This window comes from Typopeltis vanoorti, chromosome 23 (assembly GCF_054136105.1).
Source record: "Typopeltis vanoorti isolate ZY-2024b chromosome 23, IOZ_Tvanoo_1.0, whole genome shotgun sequence".
In the NCBI taxonomy this organism is placed as follows: domain Eukaryota; kingdom Metazoa; phylum Arthropoda; class Arachnida; order Uropygi; family Thelyphonidae; genus Typopeltis; species Typopeltis vanoorti.
Window position 1 is genome coordinate 50,913,069 of NC_143571.1, and position 25,371 is coordinate 50,938,439.

At 34.2% G+C, this 25,371-nt stretch overlaps 1 protein-coding gene across 1 annotated transcript in view; it reads left to right on the top strand.

Annotated features, from left to right (window-relative positions):
- pav (kinesin family member pavarotti) overlaps positions 1-25,371 on the top strand; it is a 222,903-nt gene that overhangs the window by 130,724 nt on the left and 66,808 nt on the right. Inside the window, exons 14-16 of the mRNA XM_090412700.1 lie at positions 2,444-2,502; positions 15,968-16,117; positions 25,052-25,162. Of these exons, the coding sequence (XP_090268826.1) occupies positions 2,444-2,502; positions 15,968-16,117; positions 25,052-25,162 (320 nt within the window). The remainder of the gene's footprint in view (positions 1-2,443; positions 2,503-15,967; positions 16,118-25,051; positions 25,163-25,371) is intronic.

Genomic DNA, 25,371 nt, shown 5'->3' on the forward strand with positions numbered 1-25,371 from the left:
GGTTTGTGGAGAACATGCAATGAGTGATTCAATAATACAAAGTATGACATTTTAATGAAGGAAGGACAGGTGTGCACGATGATGAACGGAGCGGACTACCATCTTTAGTGACTGATGATTTGGTGCATTCAGTTGAAGAGAAGATTCGACAGAATAGGGGATTCACTATGACATGACTCTCACTGCAATTTCCAGAAGTTTCACGTTCATGATTTCATGAAATTGTGTCAGAGAAACTGAATTATCGGAAATTGTGTGCATGCTGGGTGCCGAGGTAACTGCACCTTGTGCTCCAGAATAAACTATGTGGCATGCTTACCGGGGGCGTTGTTTTGATTCGTGATAAAACGCCTGCCCACACACATGGCTGACATAACACAACAACTTGAAATGGCTGTCTCAAGTTGTTGCCATGGTGGCAAACAATTGACTAATTGTTCAACACCTTCGGCTGGGAACAATTCCATCATCCACAATATAATCCTGACCTCACGCCAAGAGACTTTCACCTCTTCAAACATCTGAAATCTTTCGTTGGTGGCTGGCAGTTTCAAGGCGGCAATCTTCTATGACAAAGGTATACAACTCTTGATGCCCCAATATGATGTGTCTGAACAATGGTGGAAATTATGTAGAAAAATAGTGAAAGATGTCTACATTTCCAATAAAGTTTTTTTTATAAGTATATTTTTGGTTCTCTTACAGCCCATCGGAACTTACTTTCTGGACATCAGCTTCTATATATGAGTTGCCCCAGTCCTGAAAATACTTCATGCACAAACTTTGTTTGCTTACACTTCGTTAAAGGATTAAACCAAATATATAATTTTTTGGTATCTTTAATTTATTTGCAGGCCTATCTGTTTGCCAAATTGTTGACAAATTGGGCCATCCCAGGTCAGCAATGATTGATAGCATACTGAGATAGAAGTGTAGAGAGTCAGCTGCAAGTACTACCCATGGTAAACAACCAACCACACTCACTGAATGAGACTGTAAGGCACTACAAAGGATAATATGTAAACACCACCACCATTTGTTGGCAGACACATTGAATGCAGAGTTCTGGACATCAACTGGAACATGAATCTGCACAAAAACATTCAGAACTGATGCTCACAACATGGTTTTCCATGGTAGGACCACAAAATGCAAGTCTCACATTACCAAAATTAACATGTAGTATCGTCTTCACTGGTGCAAAGGACATGGAAGCCTAGAAAGCTGCATTGGACAGGTATGGCGATGCCCATTGAATATCTCTTACCAGAGTGTGTAACCCCAGTGATGAAATTTGGATGTGACAGTGTGATGGTATGGTTCTGTTTTTCCTAGTTTAGCCTCAGACCTGTTTGTGCCATGAATATTCAATTCCGTGAGGTTTCTAAACATTTTGGACAATGCAATGCTCTCCCTACTTTGTAGCATTTTTACACAACTGACTATTGTCTCTACCAGCAAGACAATACACCATTCATAAGGCTACGGCTGTAACTGCATGGTTTGTGGACATGAACGTCACCACACTTCACTGGCCTCCACAGTGGCCAGTGAAGTGTGGTGACATCACCACCACCATAACAGTCCAGGATCTCATTACATGCCTATAGGAAGAATGGTCCAAAATTCCCATTGATCACTATCATATACTTGTGGAAAGTACGCCCTTAGGGTTGCTGCAGTCATTGCAGCAAAAGGAGATCATACACCTTATTGATGTGACACCATGGCTGTTTATTTCTCATACTGAGGTGTCTGTGGACTTCTTTCCAAGCAGTGTATAATATTCGTAATAACTTGTCCATGTCTTGAACAGGAATCCAGCAGGTACTTACCTTCATTATTAGCTTTGCTCTGTTCTCGAAATTTTTCAAAGGCAAAACATTTCTTTATGACTGGTATTCATTTTTTGCTCTGCTGTTTATATTTCTAACAAGGGCATTAGTTTATTTGTCAGCTGACTTTTCTAACGACTAGAAAACTTTCTCCTGTGGTATGTTAGGAGCTCCAGTTGGTCTCTCTCTCTCAGTGTTCCTTAAAAAGCTGTATAAAAGCTTGCTCTGAGTTATCCAGCTTTATCTCTTTAGCAATCCCCATAATTTCTGCATTCCGTGAGAATATCATTTCATGCACATTCAGTTTATTTAAATGTAATCTTTACGTTGAAAGCTATTAGCTTCATTGATTGTAGGAATGTGGTTAGTTTTGAAAATGTATGGCATTTATTCTCATTTTAATTTTAAGGTAAGAATTTGCTAGGTAGAAACAATGAACGTTTCTACTTAGCAAAGGTAGAAATCATTAAGAATGAGTTTTTTTCAAACTAAAACTCAAGTAGTTTCTTCTTGACTTGCAATAATATGTTACTTTGTGAATGTGCATTTATGTATGTGTGTATATATATATATATATATATATATATAATTTGTTTTTTTCCTCTCAGAAAATGAATTTAGGGCAAACATCTTGGACATAGAAAAGGAAAATATTGTGATGAGACAGGTAAGTATTGATTCAGTTGAGCAGTAAAAAATGTTAAAATTAGGTGTCTCGGTGAATATGGCATTTATGTTCTTTTCTTCACAAAAAAAAAGTTTGCCTTCTTGCATAATGAATAAAATGCTAGTTATTAAGCCAAACCGTTAGTAATTTAGAAGCTTTCACGAGCAGAAAGAGAATGGCAGGGTAAGAATTCTTAGTGACATATTTCATTCCATTAAAGTTGGAAATATAATCTTATACATGAAATGATCTTCAGACTTTTTCTTAATTCAAATCTAAGTGGTTTTCATCTTTCATTTCAAGTTCTGTTCTGATTATTGATGTTCTGATTATTGACTGCAGGGAACATTTATAATCTTCCATTATTGATGTTCCCTGTTTATCACATCCTTGAACCTATTAGCAGGCCTGCACAATGTACGGCCCGCAATGCTATTTATTTTGGCTGATTGAATTATTTAATCATACGGGGGAATGTGAAATTAGACAATTTTTTCCTAGTGTTGAATTAAATTTTTACTAAGACTGCATGTTTACGTTCATGCAATTAATGTCACAATCATGTTTCTTTCAACTCAGCAATAAATTGCATTTGGAGTTATTCCCACTGTCATATTTAATAACAAATTATTATAATCGCTTCGAGGGTTTGTTAGCGCTAGTGTCTCTGCGGGGAAATTCAAAGTTACGTCTCCATGATAATGACTTGATGTCTATGAACAAGAACGAATCATATTACACAAAGTTGGCTGTGCCTTGACTGGCTCTGGCAGTGTAGTGGTTGGTTGTAGCTGGAGCAATACATTACATAACTGTTATCATAACCTGCATTATTGTGAGTTTTTCATCATCAGTGTTTTGTAATTAATATTGTCAATCTCGACACAATGAGCTTAAGTAAAAAGTGTAAAATAGATTCTGAACGTCGAGCATTTAATCCTGAGTGGACAAACAAATATTTTTTTACGTTGTTTAAGGACAAAATAATGTGCATTGTTTGTTGGGAATCTATCGCTGTGCCGAAAGAGTTCAATCTGAGACGTCAGTTTGAATTGAAACATCCTAACCTTGGCAAGTTGGATGCAAGTGAACAGCAAATAAAAGCAGCAAAGTTATTGAAAGTCCTTAGTGGTGAGCAACAAGCCTTTAAAAAAAGTGACATCTGCAAATGAAGTTGCCACAAAGGTAAGCTTAAAAATATCACAAGAAATAGTTTGTGCTGGCAAATCATTTACTGAGGGAGAGTTGATTAAAAAAAAAAAAAAAAGTGGCTGATGATTGCTGTTTTCAAATTGTGTCCTGATAAGAAAAATAATTTTGAAAATATCAGTTTGTCCTGTATGACTGTTCAGCTCAGGGTGGCTGATATTGTCGAGGATCTTAAAGATAGCCTGCAAATTTGTGAATTTGTCTATTATTTGCTAGCTATGGATGAAAGTACTGACGTGAAAGATACTGCACAGCTTTTAATATATGTAAGAGGCGTTAATAAGAATTTTGAGGTGGCAGAGGAGTTTGCTGGTTTGTGTTCAATGAAAGGGGAAAAAAATTTAAATATGCATATTAATTAGTATTTACTGTAAACCTACTAATAAATTTACTTAAGTTTAGCTGCAGTGGACTAGTCTAAGATTCTAGGTCCGAACTGATCTAGCCGTTAGTCAGGTGGTCCAAGTTGGGTTTGGCCCTCAAAGACAATTAAGTTGTGCATGCCTGACCTATAGTCTATCCTACTCTGGCCCTTCCCAAATATGTTCATTCCAAGAATATAAAAATTACATCAAGTATTATGTGAATCAGAACAGTCTGGGCTTGCAGAATATGCTTTGAGTTGTCCTAATCTAAATAGATCTGACGAAATGCAGAAAGTAATTCTACTTACATTACTTATTTGAAATTTTTTTGCCTACATGATATTAGGACTTCAGTTATTAAAACTCACCATTTCATATGCTTTGTATATGCTTGTGCCCTTCTTACAATTTTTTGTACTGACGATGATTGTGATACAGTAAGCAAAAATTTTATGAATGAAACTTTACGTAGTAATTTATTTTTGTTTAAATAATCCTCAAATTTGTTCACATCCTCATCATCGATTCTTTATGTGCAACACCTCAAGGAGTATAACGGGGTACTATGATAGTGCTATCTAATTATGTTTACATTATTATTAACTTATTAGTGGCTTTCAAAATGAATCTCTTACATGTCAGATCTCAGTGTTTTCTGATCTTACATTTTGGTCTTCTAAGGCAGCGCTTCCCAAACCGTGGACTGCAGCTCCCCTTGGGGGCCGTTAGTTTTGTTGAGAGGGGGGCGTGAAACAATGAAAACAAATTTAAAATGTTTTAAGACCAAGTTTGCCATGTAAGATGCTAAAAATGTAATATTTGCATTTGATTTTTGTGATATTTGCTGTGTATGTTTTGTATTGAATATAAATACAATAAATATTATAATAATATATGTCTGTATTATGATTTTTTTTTTCCGATGGAGCCGTGAAATATTTTAATTTTTCCAATGGGGCCTTTACATCCATAAGTTTGGGAAGCACTGTTCTAAGGTAATGGCATCAATTGACCTAGATGTTTTTCCCCCCCGAGTCTTTCCTGCGCTAACCTTTCTTCTCCCATTCTGTTTAAGTGACTTACCACCTTAGATTAGCCCTGCTCATGTATTCTGGAATACTGATAGCATCAAGTTCCTGCCAAATATTTTTAATATAATTTTACCATCAGGTAGCCTGTGTAACTCAGTGGATGTGGCGTTTGCACACCACGGCACTTGACTGCACCAATGAAGACTTGGTGTTTCGAATCTAGTCAGCGACCAGATGAAATTTTTCTAAACCTTTTTTCAACTGGTTCCCAAGTTAGTTGATCTCTGGCACAGGCAAGTGGGTTTTTTCTCCCAGAAACTCTGGTTTTTCGTCCTGTAAGCTCAAGAAAATCGACCGTAGAACTCGCACTATTTCAGACTGTTTGTTAGGGACCACGAGATGGCGGCACTTGTTGAGCCGCCTCTTCACTGCGTGCTGCTTAATTAGCGATAGCCTTGGGCCAGCTATCTCTGATTGGGTACCAGTGGAGATTGAACTCCCACTCAGTCTCCAAAAGTTAGATGGGGTTAAACGGCCTCGCCTACTCCCTATACGGGAATAAAAAGGCATTAGCTGGTGATTTTTTTAACCATCAGTGCCATTTGTTCACTTCCCTGATTTTTTTCAAACCTGTGTATGTGGTTTCCAGTCTCTGATGAAATGTTTTATTCCTGACCCAATTCCCAGACCCATTAATTAAAATCAATTTGAAAACTTGCATGCTGCTAGCTATAGTGTTTTGGCTTCCTTCATATTCCACATAAATTTTTGACTCCCAATAATACCAAAAATGTGAAGGTACTTCACAACTTTGTTTGCTCATGCTTGCGAAGAACAACGAAACAAAATATAATTTCTTGTCAAATATAATTTATTTTCTGATCAAGCAAAAAAAAAAAAAAAAGTGGGAGTTAGTCCTAGAGAGACAACACTTTAATATTTATTCAGTCTGTTTTTACCCAAAGATCTTAGCCTGTGATCTGACAGCCTGCTACTAACTCGGGCTTGCCTTGCTGTCTAGAACTGGGGCTCTTACATGGTGGTAGGTCTTCAAGCCCTGTGTAAATACATACTGTTCATTGTGATTTTTTTTTCAGAACTATGTAATGTGGTTTCCAGTCTCTGATCAAATGCTTTATTTCTAACCTAATTCCCAGACCTATGAATTAAAATTGGTTTGAAAACCCTTATATATTTTCAAGTCAGTTTCACCTGGAACAAACTGTTTTAAAGGTCAAATATGTATAGAAAATCTTAAGTATCATTGATTATTTGTAATAATGCTTTACGGTATAAACAACACCAAGACAGGAAAAAATATATTTATTAAACTCACTAATATTTTGTGGTTTTCTACCCAACATCATCAGAGCACAATTAGAACTGTGACGTGCACTCACACGAATTCTTTGTGGATAATGCCCTTGGAATCGTAGAAACAAATAAGCATTGTCTTTACTTTTGACTTCTCCAAATGACTTTTTTTCGGATGCCCCTCTTCTTGTGGTCTCAACTCAGCGCTTTGTTTTGGGCTCATACTCAAAACACCACGTTTCTTCACCAGTAACGATCATTTCGAGGAAGTTTGAATCCTTACGAGTGGTTTTAATGAGGTTCTTGCAGTGTTCAATTCGATACATTTTTTTTTGGTCATCAGTCAACTTGTGGGGAACAAATTGCAAATTCAATTTACGAAGGCCCAAACTCTCGGTCAAAATGTTGTGCATGGTTGATTTTGGAATCCCCAATTCATCTTCAATCAATCTCTTGATGAAATCAATCAAGATTTTGGATGTTAACTTCGCTCGGTCCAGTTTTTGGACAGTCCGTCTTTTCATCGTCCACAAGCATCTCAACCACTTTGAAATCACTTAAACCACTCGTAAATAAACTTAAGTACAGGATAAGCGTTCATCACCATATGCTTTTTGAAGCATTTGATGCATGTCGGTAAACCTTTTACCAAGTTTAACACAAAAGTCAATTGCAGCTCTCTGTTTGAAACTCATTTTCCGACCGTTTGTCAAAACACACTGTCACTCTTGGCACTATAACTCGGCTTCTAATGAAACATGTCATAAACAGTTGACACAACACTAATGAAGGTTGCCGCTTTCGACAACAAAAATATACAACAGGTGATGCCACTAGTTTCTTCTATTTTCAAAACGTTTGGTTTCTTTTTGGACAGAGGGTGTAGAAAAGTCAGGCTATCAGGTCCGACAGATCTTTGACAAATTAATTAACCATACTTGTTGAGGATTGCAGAGTGCTTCATAGCTGATGCTGATTCTAAAAATAGTCACTCAGACATATAATGGCTTCTATGTAATATAGATGGTCTTCTCCATGTGATCCTATTTGAAGGAGTATCCAGAACATGGTCTGCCAATCCCAACTTTGCCACACAGATGATCATTGATGTAATTTTTGTGTTCTTCAAGGCGTTAAAGGTAAAAATTGATCTGGGTATTGACTTTCCTATAAAGCATAGAAATATATACATCAAAAAGAGGTGTGCTGTGCATTATGTAATTTGCTTCCTTTATATTCTTAATTTTCACTCTGGGAAAACTCTAATTTATGACTCGCTCATCAGTAGCATGTTTTATTATAGAGTCACCATACCAAATAACTTCTTTTTATGTAATATTGGAATCTGTTCCTAAGTTCAAAGAACAAACAGGGTAAGAGATTTGAATATGTAATCTTAATTAAGCAAGAGATTCTTAGAAAAGATGATGGGAAGAAATAGTGTGCATGAGAATGCCATTAGTTGTGAGAATTATAAAGTGCAGCACAGAAGAATTACAAATATTATATGAAAAATATGTATGTATTATATGTATGAAAAGAATTCTGTCATTATGCTGCAAGTTAAGGAAAGAATGATTGTGAAAAAATAACTCTTGAATCAGATGCAGAAGTAATTTTTCAACTAATGAGTGGCCATTTTGCTAAAAGCTATGAACCTAATATATGCTATCTGTTTACTGGTTGAAGAAACTCAGGTATATGAGAAGGAGCTATTAGAACTGTTGCATAAACTGAATAAGAATTTGGCAATAGGAATTGATAGGACATCAGCACATATGTCAAAAGTGGGTTCAGCCTGAACTGGCCTTGAACTGCCATATAATCTAAATTTCAGCACAGAGAAAATGCCACAAGAGTGGAAAGAAAATCACATTGTACAAGATTGTTGCAATGCCAGGTGTGTGTGTAATTATTGATCTATCAATATATCTGGAGTAATAAAGATTTTGAAAAATTGGTAAGAGACTACATACAGAAATTGGTTGACAGAGAATCTATACTTCACAATGAGCATAGATTTAGTAATGGAAGGTCATTTTTGAGTAACTTGATCATATTTTTTAATAATATTATGGCTGAGTTAGATGAGGGAATGGTTACTCTGTGATACCTTTGGACTTTGCTAAAGCTTTTGGGAATATACAGCATGGAAGGCTGTTGCATAAGGCTGCTGACTGACAGATATCAAAAAGTGATGTATGGAGGATGTGCGTTGTCAAGATTTAAGGTGACCGTTGGTGTACCACTGGGATCAGTCCTTGCGCTATTGTTATTCAAACTTTACATTAATGTCATTGAGAAGGATGTGATTGGTGATATAGAGATGTTTGCTGATAATGATGCAGAGATAGAGTAATCAGGAATGTGATTGACATTCAGCACTTGCAGAATGATTTGAATCGGGTGGAAATGTGGGCATGTAAAAATGGCTGTTAGTTCATTATTAATGTAATGTAATATAACTATATGCACCTTGGTATAATGAGATATCCCGTGGCTATTTATTATATTTTAAAAATATATTTAGAAGAAACTGTTCAGGCTAGCGATCAGAGGTTTCTGAGGTGATGTGGAGGTACAGTGGAGATGGTACAATGAAGACTGTTAAGGATATCGGGACTATGGACTGCAGATGTTAGCAAACAGGAGAATGTGTGATGATATGATAGTGACCTACAAACTTCTGAAAGGGCCATACAGGAAACCAGCAGATAGAATTTTTAATTTCATGGAGGATGTGGAGAGGACAGGAGGGCATCCATGGAATTTGAGAATGAATGTAGTCAAGAAAAAGGGAATGAGCTAAATTTTTCTCATAGAGGTGTGTGATCGGAATGGCTTGCCTTTCCAATCACAGAAAAGTTATGACAGGTGATGTCAGTAATATGTGACCCTCACTCCTTTGAGATTTCATGTAATAGTAATAATAACTGTCTAGTTCTTAGCAGTTCACATTGTGGTTGTATACTGTATTTGGAACTACAGGTATCCCATGCTTAATGTGGTGAAATTAATTGCGGCAAGAGTTTTGATTAATGCGCCTTTAACTCTGCGGGGCTCGCAGCTAATCTGACAGATACATGCAAAATGTTTAATATAAATATTCTTACACAATTCAGTGTATAGCTGAGGTCATGAGTAGCTGTGCATTCATATGTTACGAGTGATATTCCGCACTGTTTTTTGCTGTCAGTTTGGTTTAACGTGTTATGTAAAGGTTTGTGATAATTGAGAGTAAATTATATCTGAGTGATACCATGACCTCCAATGTCAGTATAGTATGGTTTAGTTTTTTTTTATATTTTATTTATTTATTCTCTGTTCAATAATTTCTAGATTGTAACTGAAAATAAATAAACCATGTATTACTACTGAAACAGAGAGCCAAAGGCTTATTTATCATACATGTCCTCTAGGAGATGTGCTTTACATTATGCAAAATACTAAGGAAATTGATCTGGAGCTTACTCCACCTTTACTACGAATTGCCCATAGGGTTACTAATGCTTGCATCCACCGATACTTTTAGTTTCTATATATTCAGCACAAAACTCTTGTAGTTTTTATATTCGGCTATGAAATAATGTTGGATTCAATATCCATTTAATTTGTACTATCATATATTATATTTGCAGTGTTTTTTCTTTATGTTTTATTGCTTGTTTGCCGAGGTCTGGAGAATCATTTTACTTGTTATCGTAGAATTTATGCCAATAAGAAAAAAAAACTAAAACTGTTCAAACGACTCTTGATAACTTCTTTCGATAAAAAAATATTGCAGTAAATAATGTAGGTACAGCTATTTATTAAACATTTACTTTGCATTAATTTTTTATCTTTCCTAAAATAGTACCATATAAAATGAATTATTAATATAGTAATTGATCAGGGACGAATTGTAATTTTTATCATTGATTATTAGATTTGATTAACGCGATTTTGATATACGTGGTAACATCGAGGGATTAATTAGCCGCATTAATCGAGGAATACCCGTACTGATCATTACACTGTTACACTTCAGGCAGATTTCAGATTACTATTTATTTCTTTAGCAAACCTTTGTAGCTCAGTTAGTTTCAGCAATTCTCTTTTGGAAAGATCAGGATTAATCTTCATGAGGATTCAAAGAACCTTTATAAGGGCATGTTGACTGCAGCTCTTTTTAAATTTAAAGAAAAATGAAATAATCATATATAGATGTTATTGCCTATCTTTTCTGTATTTTTGGCAATTACCATCTTTGAAATTTGTAGATGGTGATAAATGAATATGATATCTATGATTAGTAAAATAGTAAGATGGAGCTCCATTGAATCTTATTGAGATATAAATAAGAGTCTAAAGCATAAAAATGACAGAAAACAGTTAAAATATGGAATGCGGACAAAGAATAAAGTTGGTAATGAATGATGTTGATATTAATAATAAATACACTATAAAACTTGTAAAAATGAAAAGCGAAAAATATTAAAAGATTACATTCTAGAACTTAAAAACTGTAAAAGATGAAAAAGGCTAATTGTAAAAAATATGAGGAAAGGTGAAATCCATTAACAGGGTGAAGTAAGATCATTTCAGAAAAGCCGTCATCAGAATAAAAGAACAGAATTTTATAGTACACAGTTACATAACTGCAATGCTGAAAAGAACATTGATATGTATGGAGACAAGGAAGCCATTTTTGCTTCTTTATAAGTCTTTGATATGACCTTCTCTGGATGGCCTATTATGCTGATCTGGTTTCCATGTGGGGGCTGATACAATTTAATTGCTGATGCAATTTATTGAATTGTTGTGAAACAACTTTCTCAAGCAACATGTCAAAGAAGGAACTCAAGGTCAAAGATTTGCTCATAGGGTCAAAATTTGCTCATATTGTCGGATTTGCTCATAGGGTCAGAAGGGGGTCTCTGTTAAGAATATGGCTATTTTACCACCGATTGGTGATAGTGATCATGCTGTGCTTTCTTCAGAAGTATCTAATTGTATTGATTCTCCGAATAAAACAGGTTACATGCTGAACTACAAAGCTGGAAGTTATAATCGACTTAGGAGAATACTTTGGTTTCATGGTATCAGTTATTGAATGGAAAAATGTCAGCAATGCATGGGAATCTTTGAAAAAGTGCTTAAAAGAGGGTATCTGAATGTATCCCTCGTGTTCAAAGAATAAATAGGTTGGGAGCGAAATGGATGTGCAACCTTATTAAGCAAGAGATCCACAAGAAGAAGAAGATGTGGAAAGAACATTGTGAGAATAAGAGTGAGAGAAGTTATGAAATATATAAAGCCTAGGCCAGAAAAGTAACAAGTATTGTGCGGAAAGCTAAACCGGAGTACGAAAAGAAATTGGCCATGCAAGCTAAAGGCAATCCAAAAGAATTTTATCGTTATGCTACAGGTAAAAGAAATAATGAATGTGAAGAATAACTTGATTGAATGCAGATGGTACTCTAGTGTCAGAAGCTAATGAGATTGTCCAGTTATTGAGTGCTCACTTTGTTAAGATATATCAACCGGTGTACATAGCATGGTGCACAGTGCTACTGCTATATTAGATGAGTTAGATGCATGAAAATGAGGTTGAAGAGCTATTGCACAACCTGGATAAGAATTTGTCAATAGGGACAGATGGAATATCAGCGCATTTGCTAAAGGAATGTTCAGCAGAATTGGATAGGCCCTTAACATGTCTATATAACTTGCGTTTCAGCTTGGGAATGATACTACAGGAATGGAAAAAATGTATGATAGTTCCATTGTACAAAGGTGGTGGAAAAACTGATGTGTCTAACTACCAATCTATCAGTATCTCTGGTGTGGTAGTGAAGTTGGGAAGACCTCACATACAGAAATGGGTAGACAAACAAGCTATACTCTGCAAGGAGTAGCATGGGTTTATTAAAGGAAGGTTTAGCAATTTGCTCATATTTTATAACAGTGTTATGGCTGAGTTGGATGAAGCGAATAGATACACTATGATAATGTTGGATTTTTCTAAGGCATTTGATAGATACCACACAAAAGGCTGTTGCATAAACTGGAGAATATGGGATTGGAATATAAACTCTTTACTTGGGTCAGGGGATGGTTAACAGATCAAAAAGTGGTGTACCTCAGGGTTCAGTCCCTGGGCCATTATTGTTCAATCTGTACATTAATGACATCAGGCAGGGTCTAACATCAGATGTGCAATTGTTTGCCAATGATATAAAGATAGGCGGAGCAATCGGGTGCTACTGATATTCGGCACTTACAAAATGATTTGAATAGGCTGGAAATTTGGGCAAACGAAAATGGCTGTTTAATGTTAGTAAGTGTAAAGTTATGCGCTTTGGCATGATTAGAGTTTCAGCAGCATATTATATTAGCAGAGTTATTCTACAAGAAACTGAGGAGGCAAGGGATCTTGGCATATTGGTGGATAGGAATTTGAAGTTCAAAGGTCACATAACAAAAGTTGTAAATACAACTCAGAGGATAATGGTGATGTTGAAGTGAACCTTGACATATAAGGAAGTCATTTTGCCTCTTTATAAGGCTTTGATAAGACCACACCTGGATTATTGTGTGCAGATTTGGTCTCCCAGGTTCTACGGGGATAAAGAAGCTGTGGAAAGGATGCAAAGTAGTGCTACAAAGATTATATCTGGATTATGGAATTTAGATTATGAGGACAGATTGTGAGATGGATTGCAGACTGTGGTTAACAGGAGAAAGAGGGATGATATGATAGAGGTCTATAAACGTTCGAATGGGTGTTATAGCATTTCAACTGATGAAAGTTTTCATTATATGGAAGGTGGGGGAGAACATGGGAGCATCCATGGAAGTTAAATTTATTTGCAGTCAAGAAAGGGATAAGAGCTAGATTTTTCTCCCAGAGAGCAATGAGTGAGTGGAATAGTTTGCCTTTAGGGGTAGTGATCCACACATCTAGTGAATGAATTTTAGGGAAGCCCTCCCCGGTGACTCCTTGGAGGTCTCAGGTAATAATAATAATACAGTGGAGAGGGTGCAGCAAAAGAGAATGTTAAAGATATTGGGACTGTGGAATGCAAGTATGAGGAAAGATTGAGAATTTGTAGGCTGCAGACACTAGAAACAGGAGAGAGAGGAGTCACTAACAAAATTTTTCACCACTCTTTCCCACATGACAACAACAAATAATGCTTTAGGTTTATTCATCCTCCTTACATCTGTGATGTTGTGGGCAAAATTTCTCAGTTTCTTCACTCCACTCTATAAGATCTCCAGATTTTATATCGTATTATAAGTTTGCAAATAACCTTTCATTGGTGGGAGCAATATAAAAAATTCAAAGTCTCCAAAATCTCATCCACTGACTCCTTGAAGTCTACAAGATTCACTGTTCATGTGGCATTTGCATGTTTGGTCAAACAATGTTCTGGAAAAATCCACATGCCAGAACATTTTAAAGATAACTGTTTGTCAGGTTCAGTCCAAAACCATGATGTCTGATGGTTACCTGGATGTCCTGGGCTTCATACTTCCAATGCTGTGGAGGTTCTTCTGCAGTTCTGAGACTGGTTTCTGCAAAACAGTGTTGAAGTGTTGGACTGGCTGGCTCATAGTCCAGGTCTCAACCTCACCAAACATCTTTGGGATGAATTAGAATGCTGAATTTGTTTGACACCAGCATCAACAATGGGGGTTAGCTCTGTGCAAGAAATGAAGAATATTCCTGTTGTGACATATCAGAAATTAGTTGAAAGCATTCCCTGACAGATAGTTGCTATCACTCAGGCTAAAGGTGGTTTCACTTAGTATTAGCAGAAATATAATTAAAACACTTCTTTTTTTAACACAACTACACGTCTAAATACTTTTGTCGACATTTGTATTTTTCTATCTGGGATAAGATGAGATGGAAAGTTGAAGATGTATTATTCATGAATGAAATACATAACACATGAAGATGTGTTATGTATTATCACATAACAGGTGATAATACATACAGCTGACTGTTTCTAAAAATAGTGATTAAGAGGATTGGACCAAGATTTGTTTTAATGCGTTGAAGAAAAAAAATCATTATAATGCAAACATGGTATGGAGATACCTGCTATACCAATATATGAAATAATTGATGTGTGTGTGTGTGTTGTATTTTAGTATAAACTTAAATTTAAAGCAGTTTTAATGGACTGTGTTGTTAACAGATACATAGTGATATTCATCATCATTCTAAAGGACATTCCATGTTTGCTATGGATAATTTCTTCTTTTTCCTGGTGTCTTCCCACCTAATCCATTTGCTATGTCTCCATACATATCGTAGGAATTTCATCTTTCTTTCTGTGATTGCCTTCTTCAGTACTTGGTTCTCTTTTATTTCACCTAAGACTTCACTTTTTTCCCCCTGCAATTTACTCCTAGCAATACTTGCCAACATTACATTTCAAATTCTTCAGTTCTTATCCAGTTTTTATCCTGTTGTAGTCTAAGTCTCACAGCCATACAATAATATGCTCCAAACAAATGTGTTTGGAGCTTCTTTTGCTATAGCAATTCTTCACATATCCAACTTACATCTTCTTAAATGTTCCTCCAAGATATATAAACAATTTTGCTTGCTCAATATTTTTATTTCTAATTCACTGTTTTATTTCTTATTTTGTTCCTTTGAATCAGATAAAACATCTTCCATCATAGATAATATCTGTTTTAAATCCTGTTCATTCTCAGCCAATACAGCTATGTCATATGTGTCTGTGCTCTACTTACAGTTATCCCCTCATTCCTTTTATTAAGTTAATTGCATTCTCTATCTAGAAGTTGAAGGGTGACAATGAACAACCTTTTTTTTTTTTTTTTTTTTACTTCTGCAGTTGCTTTATTTTCCTCTATTCGTATCTTTATTTTCTGGCTGGTTTACAATTTCTTAATTAGTCTATTCCAGTTTCTCCTTTATTAATTGAAAAAACTTGTTCCACTGTACATTACTAAATGCCTCTTCAAAATCTATAAAGGCACTGTATGTAGCTTTATTTACTTCAGTTCTTTGGTGTATTATAAATTAAAGATACAAAGAAATTATATACTTGGTTTAATCCTTTATCCAAGTGTAAGCAAATAAGTTTGCACCTGAACTATTTTCACTGGGGCAACTCGTATAAAGAAGCAAGTGATGTGAAGTCAGTAGCTTCTTTATACGAGTTGCCCCAGTCCTGAAAATAGTTCAGGTGCAAACTTGTTTGCTTACACTTGGATAAAGGATTAAACCAAGTATATAATTTCTTGGTATCTTTAATTTATCGTCACCCTTCAACTTCTAGATAGAGAATGCAATTAAATTAATAAAAGGAATTGAGGGGATAACTGTAAGTAGAGCATAACCAAGTGGAAAAACTTTCAATAACTTCGGTGTATTATTGTTCTTGTAGTTATATTAGTGATAGTGTGCCATTATAAATGCAATATATTTGAAGCTTAATTTCACAGTTTAGTCATTTTTAATTGCTCTTTACATAATTATGCATTTTTCCAAAGAAAATAAAATATTTGCTTTCCATTTAGCAACTGACTGTGTCTAATCTTGATCTTGAGGCTCGTGAAGAACAAATCAAGCAACTTGAAAAGAACCTCTGTGATGCTGTTATTATGAATGAAAATCTCAAGAAAAAAGTTTCAGAAGTAGAAAGAAATCAGCGTAATCTACAAAATGAAGTAAGCTTTTTTTTTTTAATCACTTTGATAATGAAAAGTTTTTATAGAAATCAAATTGCATGTTTAATGATAAGAAAATCAAGATAATGTTTTACTCACTTGTATGATTTCCATATTTTCATAACTTTGTAGTTGGATACTAAAGCAAGTGATGTGAAGTCATTAGTTTCTATATACGAGTTGTCTATTCCTGAAAATACTTCAGGTTGTTTGCTTACACTTGGATAAAGGATTAAACCAAAAATATAATTTCTTGGCATATTTAATTTATATTATAACTTTGTAGTAGTAACTTTGAACTTATTTTTATCAAGTGAATGTCAACTCTATAGGCTGTGACAAAAAAAAAGTAAGACTGAATGAAAGGATGCTAGAGAAGCTGAAGTGTGATGTTAATAAATGTATCTGGCATTATTAATGGGGAAAAAAAAGCATTAATAAGTGGTAGATAACTGTGGGCTTAATAGCTGTTCAACATCCTTTTATATTTGAATTGCTGACCCTCCAAACTTGCAGCTTTTATCCACCTTTCATTCTATCTGTCTTAGTTCTGTAGAGGTAACAGTACATAAGTTTACGTGTTTTTTTTTTTTTCTGAAATGAAATATTTTCATTTGTTATATTATTAATACCAACATAATTAAAAGATAGTGTAATTACTATACACTAATACATGTAGGAAAAAATAAAGCATTTAACACAGTACATTTACTTTTGTGGCAAAATATCTCATCACATCATCAGTGAAAGTGCAGCAAATGGATAGTTACATAAAGAACAGAATGAAAATGAAGTGCATTCTTTCTGCAGCTCTGGAGTCAGAAATATGATACTATTAGGAATCCAGGGAAAAATTTAAACACAGATAATGGAGTGAAAACATATGCAGAAAAATGTATAGTGAAAAAGCATATCCTTAAATATTCATATATACAGTTTATATACATAAACAAAAAATCATTATTTTCATTGGCAGCTGAAATGGATCATTTGGGTCTCTAATACTGCCATCACCAGTTTATTTGTAAGCATTTGTTTGATCAACTGGTCATCTGCCCTCCAAACATGAAAAAAAAACTGCTTAGTTCTAATAAATGATAGAATGTTGGATCTTTGAAATAGGTTTTATCATTATGTTTTTGCTCATACAATTTCTGGTATTATTTTGATTGTAAGATAGTCCAAAAATATAATAAAAAAAATAACTAACACTGGGTTTATAGGTCGTAATAATTATTTAATGAACCTACTAGTTTCACCACTTAAGCTAGTGACTTCTGGGTTAAGGATGAACACACAAATATACAAGAAGCATTAAATATGAATTGTTACAATATATAAAAATGTTCACTAATTCACATGAAGAAAAGAGACAATGAATAAGAAAGTCTCATTGACCATGTTATTGTTGATAATGATGATTTCTCACTGGTGCAGGACACTAGAGTGTACAGAGGATTTGAAATTGGAAGTGATCACCATTTAGTCTTGAGCAGGATAAAATTGCATTTCATATTGAAAAGAAGAACACCTAAGAAAATTTTAAAGTGAATAAAAGTTGAGCAGCTCTCAGATGTGAACTGTAGACTAAAATACCCAAACATTATTCAAGAAATAATGTTTGAGAACAGGAATCAAACCTTGGAGTTCCAGTGGCAAATCCTGAAGAAAACAGTGATTGATTCGTCCAGAGAAACATGTAGTGAGGTTGTGTGCAAGGATAGAAAAATCAGAACTCCATGGTGGACACAGGAAGTTAAAGAGGCAGCAAAGGAAAAGAAGAAAACATATCAAAAGTTCCTGGTAACATATTCAAAAGTTCAGCTTGTGCTCTTAGAGAATACAGAGACAAATGTAAGAAAGCTAACCACTGTAAAACTAGCTAAACCAAAGTCAAGGGAAGACGTTGGTAAGAACACAGAAAATAAATATCAAGAAGGTGCAAAATATTCTGGAGGCTGTTGAAAAGCTTAGAAATGGAGGAAGGAGTGCTGTAAAAGGAATTAGAGATGGTAAAGGTGACATGAAAACTGATGAAAAAGATATCCTTGAAATGTGGAGTAATTACTTCAAAAAATTGCTAAACGAAACAATCAGTGACAGTACAGTGGTAAAAAAACACTGACCAGGTATGCAGTCAAGAATGCGTATCCATACTTGAAGTAGAAAAAGCCATCAAAAGCCTGAAATGTGGAAGGGCAGCAGGAGTAGATATTTGACCACAAATGCTCAAGTATAGAGATATAAAAGTATTCCAATGGTTGCACTGCATAGTTCAGAAGGCCTGGACAGAGAGACAAATTCCAGATGATCGGAGTAGAACTCTCACAGTACCCATATATAAAAAAAGGGAAATAAAACTGAATGTGAGAATTACAGAGGTATTTCCCTACAGAGGATTCCTGATAAGATTTATGCAAGTATACTTGTGAAAGGGTTATGAAAGGGAAATAATTGGAAAAAATATTTGGATTCAGGCCAAATAGAGGCTGTCAGGATCAGATTTTCACTTTACAGTAAATAGTTGTGAAATGAAGGTAATATAACAGAGATCTGTATTTAAGTTTTGTAGATTTGAATAGCTTTTCTCTTGACAAAGTGTCAAGAGAAAAGCTATTCAAAACATTACAGTTGTATGGTGTCAATGGGTCATCAAGCAATACTTAGCCTTTATTTGAATTGTAAGCAGCAGTTAGAATCGAAGGAAGTACAAAAGGTTTAATGTTAAATCTGGTGTCAGATAATGATATACATTATCCTCTCTGTTATTCATTATCTATACAGATCACATTATGAAGGACAGTGGTATTAAACCTGATATCGAAATTGGAGATTTTAATCTCAGCTCTTTACTTTATCTGATGTTATACTTCTAAATTAAAACAGTACTAGCTATTCTGCAAGATTTCCTGAATAAATTGAATAACTGTTGTAATAGATTTGTTATGAAGGTCAGCAATAACAAGACAAAGACAATGAAAATAGGCAGAAGCATTGAAAATATTAACTGAATTGTGAATGGAGAACCTATAGAAAAAGTAAAACATTTCAGTTCCTTTAGGTACAATTTTTAGTGAAGATTGTAAATTACATATGGAAATAGACAACAGAATCAACAAAGCTGGTATGGCAGGAAGTCAAATGAATAAATTTATATGGAATAAGAGAGAAATTAGTCAAAACAGTAAATTAGCTGTATACTAGACATGGTTCAAACCTATTTTAACTTATGTATCTTAGAGGTGGGTTAGAAATAAAACACTTAACAAAAGACAAGATACCATGACAAGGTATGAGAGTCCTGAGAAAGATAGTCATGAACAGATGACATCAACGGCAATATCATATTAAAAATGAGGAAAAATACTTGACATTGTTAGCATCCAGGAATGTGTTAGCAAAGCTAATCTCAGGTGGTATATCCCCGCTACTTAACTAGTGCGTAGTGCAAGCTGAGGCGACTCGGGAATGCTGCGATACTGCGACTATCGATTTATAACTGAGAACTACTCAGAAGGGCGTGCAATTTAAACTTATATTTCTGGAATCTTCCATTTAATATTTTCGGACAGCTACTATGTGATTAACGGGTGGGTGGTGTATACAGTATAGCGTGGATACGCTGGTTGGGGGGGGGGGGTGATTCACTTCCCGGGCGCGAGTTTCATCACGTTATTCAGAACGGCGTGCAGTTGATTATTATAAATTATTTATTACTAAAAGAAAGAGCCATAAGGCTTCATTATTTAGGAAACTATTCATTCCTCACTTCACCTTGAATTTTTGTCTTTTATCCAAACCATTATTCTCCAAGTTCTCTTGAGGAAAAATAAAATCATATCACAATTGATTAGCAAAACTTTTTTGCTTCTCATTTGTGTATATTCTAATAAATGAATACTGTAATAGCTGAGAATAGGCCATCAGTCAATCATTTTGAAAAGTCTGAAGGAGATTAGCAAAAAAACAATTTTTCTCTGCTAGCTTTGTAGACCCAGAGGAAGAACAAGGTCTTCCTCTATCAATTTAGGTGAATTGATACAGTAAAAAAAGTGCCTTAGAAGATAGAAATGTAAGATCTGATAATGTTGGAGTTTTGGCAGGTAGCAGATTGATTTGGAGGAAAATTATAGATAGCAAGTTAGTAGTGATGTAAATTTTTCATGTAGCACTATCATATCCTGTACACACTTTGAGGGTACATATCAGGAATTTGATGATGATGAAGTATACGTTAAATATGAATCATTACATAATATTAGTTATGCTAATGATTCATATTTAACGTTTGTTGTATATTTGTGTGTTCATCCTTAATCCAGACGAATCCATTAGCTTAAGTGGCAAAACTAGTAGGTTTATTAAATAATTATGACCTGTGAAACTGGCATTAGTTATTTTTTATTACATTAGTTTTTTGATCCAAAAAAAAAATAATAAAAAAATCAACAATGTACCCATGGTACAGAAATCTTTCTCAGTTTTCTTTCAAGTGTAATAAGATTTTCTATTATATCCGTCTGTTGACTATGGTTAACATCAATCATGGATAACTTCGGATTTGCTTGGTAATGTTCTGGATTTTGGGAGTTGTAAAACTGTAAGTTATTGAAAAATGCAGTTATGGATAAGAAATATATAAAATTGATAAAAAAATTAATCATGCAAAAACAAAATTAGCAGTTTCCTTTTTTTTTAATTAATTAATTAATTAATTTTTTTAAAGCCATTATTGTGAATATGTAGGATCAGTATGAGAAGAGCTGCAACATTCTTAGAATGTCTCTCAAAATTTGAAAGAGCCTGTACACAGGTTTGAAAATATCCATTCTCTATATCAAATGCATTTCAGAGCAGATTATGAATATTCTAATTTATGAATAAAGTTATTTCTAGATGAGTGAACAAGGCATTAAAAACACAGTGCAATCTAGAGTTTGCCAGATTCCTACAATATTTCTCCTTCTGTCTAATTAGACTGGCTGTGCTGAAGGCTTCCACCATGGCACACCATACTAGATTGAATTACTTTTCTTGAACCTAAGAGGTCTGATCTTGCAGAACATGGAGTTTCAACTATCCACAGGTTCCTTTATTAAAAAAAAAAATCCTTCATATGTTTTTTTTTTTTATATATATATATATTTTATAAGGCTTTGCTAATAGTGATATATCAAAGTCTTCCCATGAGTTTTATTTTACTAGTTTTTACATTACTTTCCTATCTTACATTTTTCTCTGTAATCTCTCATAACACATGTTAATGTGCTTGCCACCTTCTGTCTAATTAGACTGGCTGTGCTGAAGGCTTCCACCATGGCACACCATACTAGATTGAATTACTTTTCTTGAACCTAAGAGGTCTGATCTTGCAGAACATGGAGTTTCAACTATCCACAGGTTCCTTTATTAAAAAAAAAAATCCTTCATATGTTTTTTTTTTTATATATATATATTTTATAAGGCTTTGCTAATAGTGATATATCAAAGTCTTCCCATGAGTTTTATTTTACTAGTTTTTACATTACTTTCCTATCTTACATTTTTCTCTGTAATCTCTCATAACACATGTTAATGTGCTTGCCACCAAATTTTGATATGCTTATTTCTTTTCCATTAATGCTTCTTCCACCATGCATGAAGTTCCGGTTTTTTTGTGATGCAGAGAACCTCATCACATGCCTCTTTGGGAGAATATCAATCAAAGAGAATTCAGTGGCAGAATTCAGAGTCTGCCACTGAATCTTCAAGGCTTCATTCTTGTTTTCAAACTCTTGCATTTCTCTTGGATATCATTTGTCTATTTGAGTCTACAGTCACCCGAATGCTGCTCAACTTTGATTCTGTTTAAAACTTTTTTTTTTTTTTTTTTAATAAAGATGAAGATTAATACTGGAAAGAACTTGGCTTTGTTAGTATTGAAAAGTATGTGAGCAGAGCTAATTGAAGATGATATGGTTACCCAAACATAATGGGAAGGGAAACATTAGCTTAAAAAGCTGTTTGATATTAACCAGGATAGCAGTAAAAATATTATAAGACCAATTTGATATAAGCATTAAGAATAAGATCTAGGTGCATCGATGTAGTTATTCCTCAAAAAATTAAAATATAAGAATTGAGACTATTGGACATGACAGAATAATTAGGAAGAAAAATCGTTGATTGGAAACTAATAACTAATGTAAATTTAATTATGTAATATACTGTCATAAGTATATATCAGAAATTGCAGATAATTTATGCAGATAATGATGATGATCATATTCTAAATGTTTTCAGATTCCTTAACTGTTAAGTTAAAGAATCTGAAAACATTTAAAACATCAGCAGCGAGTAAATGAATAGATTAGAATGGAACATAAGTATTCAAAAATATGCTAGAAGAGGTATATACTCACTTAAATAATGGGTGAAGAAAGTTAGCAAAATTTGTGGTGCCAGTACATAAGAAAAAAAAATCCTGTGGAAGATCATGGTTTAGGAGAATTGATGTACAGGAAAACCTTGCTTAATACAATTAATCAACCCATCAATTAATGAGCACTGAGCGAAACTGTGCTAAGCAAATATGATAAACAATAGGAATAATTATAATTCATCCATCAATTAGCATAAATTTGGAAAATAATTACAGTATAAGCTATATTAGAGGATAAAATTATCAAAGTTAATAAAAATCAATTGCTTAAATTTTTTTATGTCTAAATATTTGATTGAGCTACTTTTTTTACAAAAAATTAAGTAAAGATGCTTGAATCATGCTCGACTTTTTCATCTTGTCATGCAGTTGGAGATAGCTAGCGATCACTTTATCAAGATTTTGGTGGACTTCCAAGCTTCATTCCATATCAGGATCAGCATCAAACAAAATTTCCTTAGCATGCACAATGTGATTCAAAACTAGCTCAAGTTCTTTTGCAGTTAGCTTCTTAGTCGTAACATTCTCTTCTTGTTTGCACTCCTTATCTTCTTCATATGCACGCTGAGAAACCGAGGAAGTTTCTTGCATCTTTATCCAGTTCATTAATACAAGTTCTTTTCAAATTGTGCTGATTTCTTCAATAATGTTAGATCTTGGATTTTGTGCATGATAAACTAACATAGGCTTGAGTTTAAAGTCACCTTCTGCATTGCCTCCGATTAAAAGCGTAAGACGATCTTTAGATACTTTGTATCTTGGTTGAGATGCTTCAGTTTTAGCTAGGAAAGTTTTTGTTGGTATACACTTCCGAAAGAGACCAATTTTATCTCTTTTGAATATTTGCCGATTAAAAGCGTAAGACGATCTTTAGATACTTTGTATCTTGGTTGAGATGCTTCAGTTTTAGCTAGGAAAGTTTTTGTTGGTATACACTTCCGAAAGAGACCAATTTTATCTCTTTTGAATATTTGCCGATCGTCATAATCACCCTCCTGAATTATCCTTTGCAATTCTTCAGGAAACTTAGCTGCAGCATCTTTATCAACACTAGTAGATTCCCCAGTTATTCTTATGTTATGCAGTCCAGTTCAACTTTTAAAACGGTCAAACCATCCTAAACTCACAGTAAAGCTTTCACATTCCTCTTGAAATTTGGTCTCCTTCAATGAGGTAAAAATGCTGAGAGCTTTTGCCTGAATATTCCCTGTACTAAGAGATTTTTTTTTTTTTTTTTTTGGTTATGATCCTCAATCTCAATCATTAAATGGCTTCTATTTTGGGGATCTGCATGCTTAAAGAAGCAGTGGCAAATTTTCCTTATACTTTATATTCTTTGCTCTTATTTAATATAGTCCAAACTGTAGATTCGCTGTATCCCAGGTCTTGCACAATCATTGTATTGCTAGCCCCACTTTCATGTCTTTTAATGACTTCCAGCTTTTTCACTTGTTGCAGATTGCTGACAGAAAATTTTGCATAAACTAAAAAAATTGCATTAACCGATTAATCACTCGCTTAAAGCAGGAAATAGTATCATTTCACTCAATCGCTCTAACTGATTATCGTGTTAAACGAGGTTTTCCTGTAATTTGTACTTTAGAAGTTTTCTGCCAAATACGAGATTGATTTGGCAGAAAAATTTAACAAAATGGGGAGGAAAGGTTAGAAAATCAAGTATTTGTTGCCAAGATGACAGGAAAAGACCCAGAGAAGGACCAAGATCTATATGGATTGATGCACCAGAAGTGTTCTTAGAAGACAGAAATGTAAGCTCTGACAATATTGCAGTGCTGACAAGTGATAGACTAATTTGGAGGAAAATTGTTGACAGGACATTTAAGTAATGACATAAACTTAATCGTGCAGTATAGAATTTATGTACTTGGCATGGTTTCCATTATGTTGTAAGTTTATGGTATATACCAAATTTTGATAATCTATTTTTGTTTAATTTGTTTTTCAAATTTATGCTGTTTCTCTTTGTGCTAATGTGTTTATATTATTAAATCTATGACAAGTGCTATGAATAGTACAGATATTTCATATAAGTACAACGATTCAACAATGACTTCTAAGGCTGGAACAGGCGATGCTAGGCCTAAATCTTTGATACGCATGATGATGATGATTTCATATAATAAAAAACACAAATTGTTTCATTTGAGAAATGATTCTTAAAATCATATCACTTGCAGCATATTTTCAACTTATAACTTACAACTATTAAATAGCTAAAACAGTACACAACTATTAATCCAAAGATTTACTGCGAAATCTTGAAAATAAACTTGCCACTGCTTTTACATGTTGGAAGAAGAAGAGCATTCTATTCACTGATATTTCACTATTCAAATAAATAAGATGCTATTTTTGTAGTTATTGTTTATTTTTTGTCATGTGCCTGTTAGGAAGGGGGGGGGTAAATAACTTGTTTTCATAGATCTATTTATATGACAGCTTATTTTTTAAAAAAATGAATTTTAATAAGTTCCTTCTTTTTTGTTGCTCAGCTTGGTGAAAAGGGGATTCTTCTGGGCCAGGAGCGAGTTGAAGCAGCAAAGTTAAAGAGATATATGGAAGAAAAATTTACTGCAGAAAAAAATCGTATGAAACGTATCATGGTAAGTCTTTCAGCATAGTTTTGTAGATCTTTTAAATTACTTTTTTTTGCTTACTTCCCTTTTTGTGCATCTAACATTTCTCATCCTGTTATAAAGTACAGGCAATACTTTTACCAAACTACATCTCATAAGTATACTTTCCTGTTTGTCAAGAAAATACACTTGAAATTTTAAATTATTTTATGAGAACTGGTGGTTTGATAGTTATC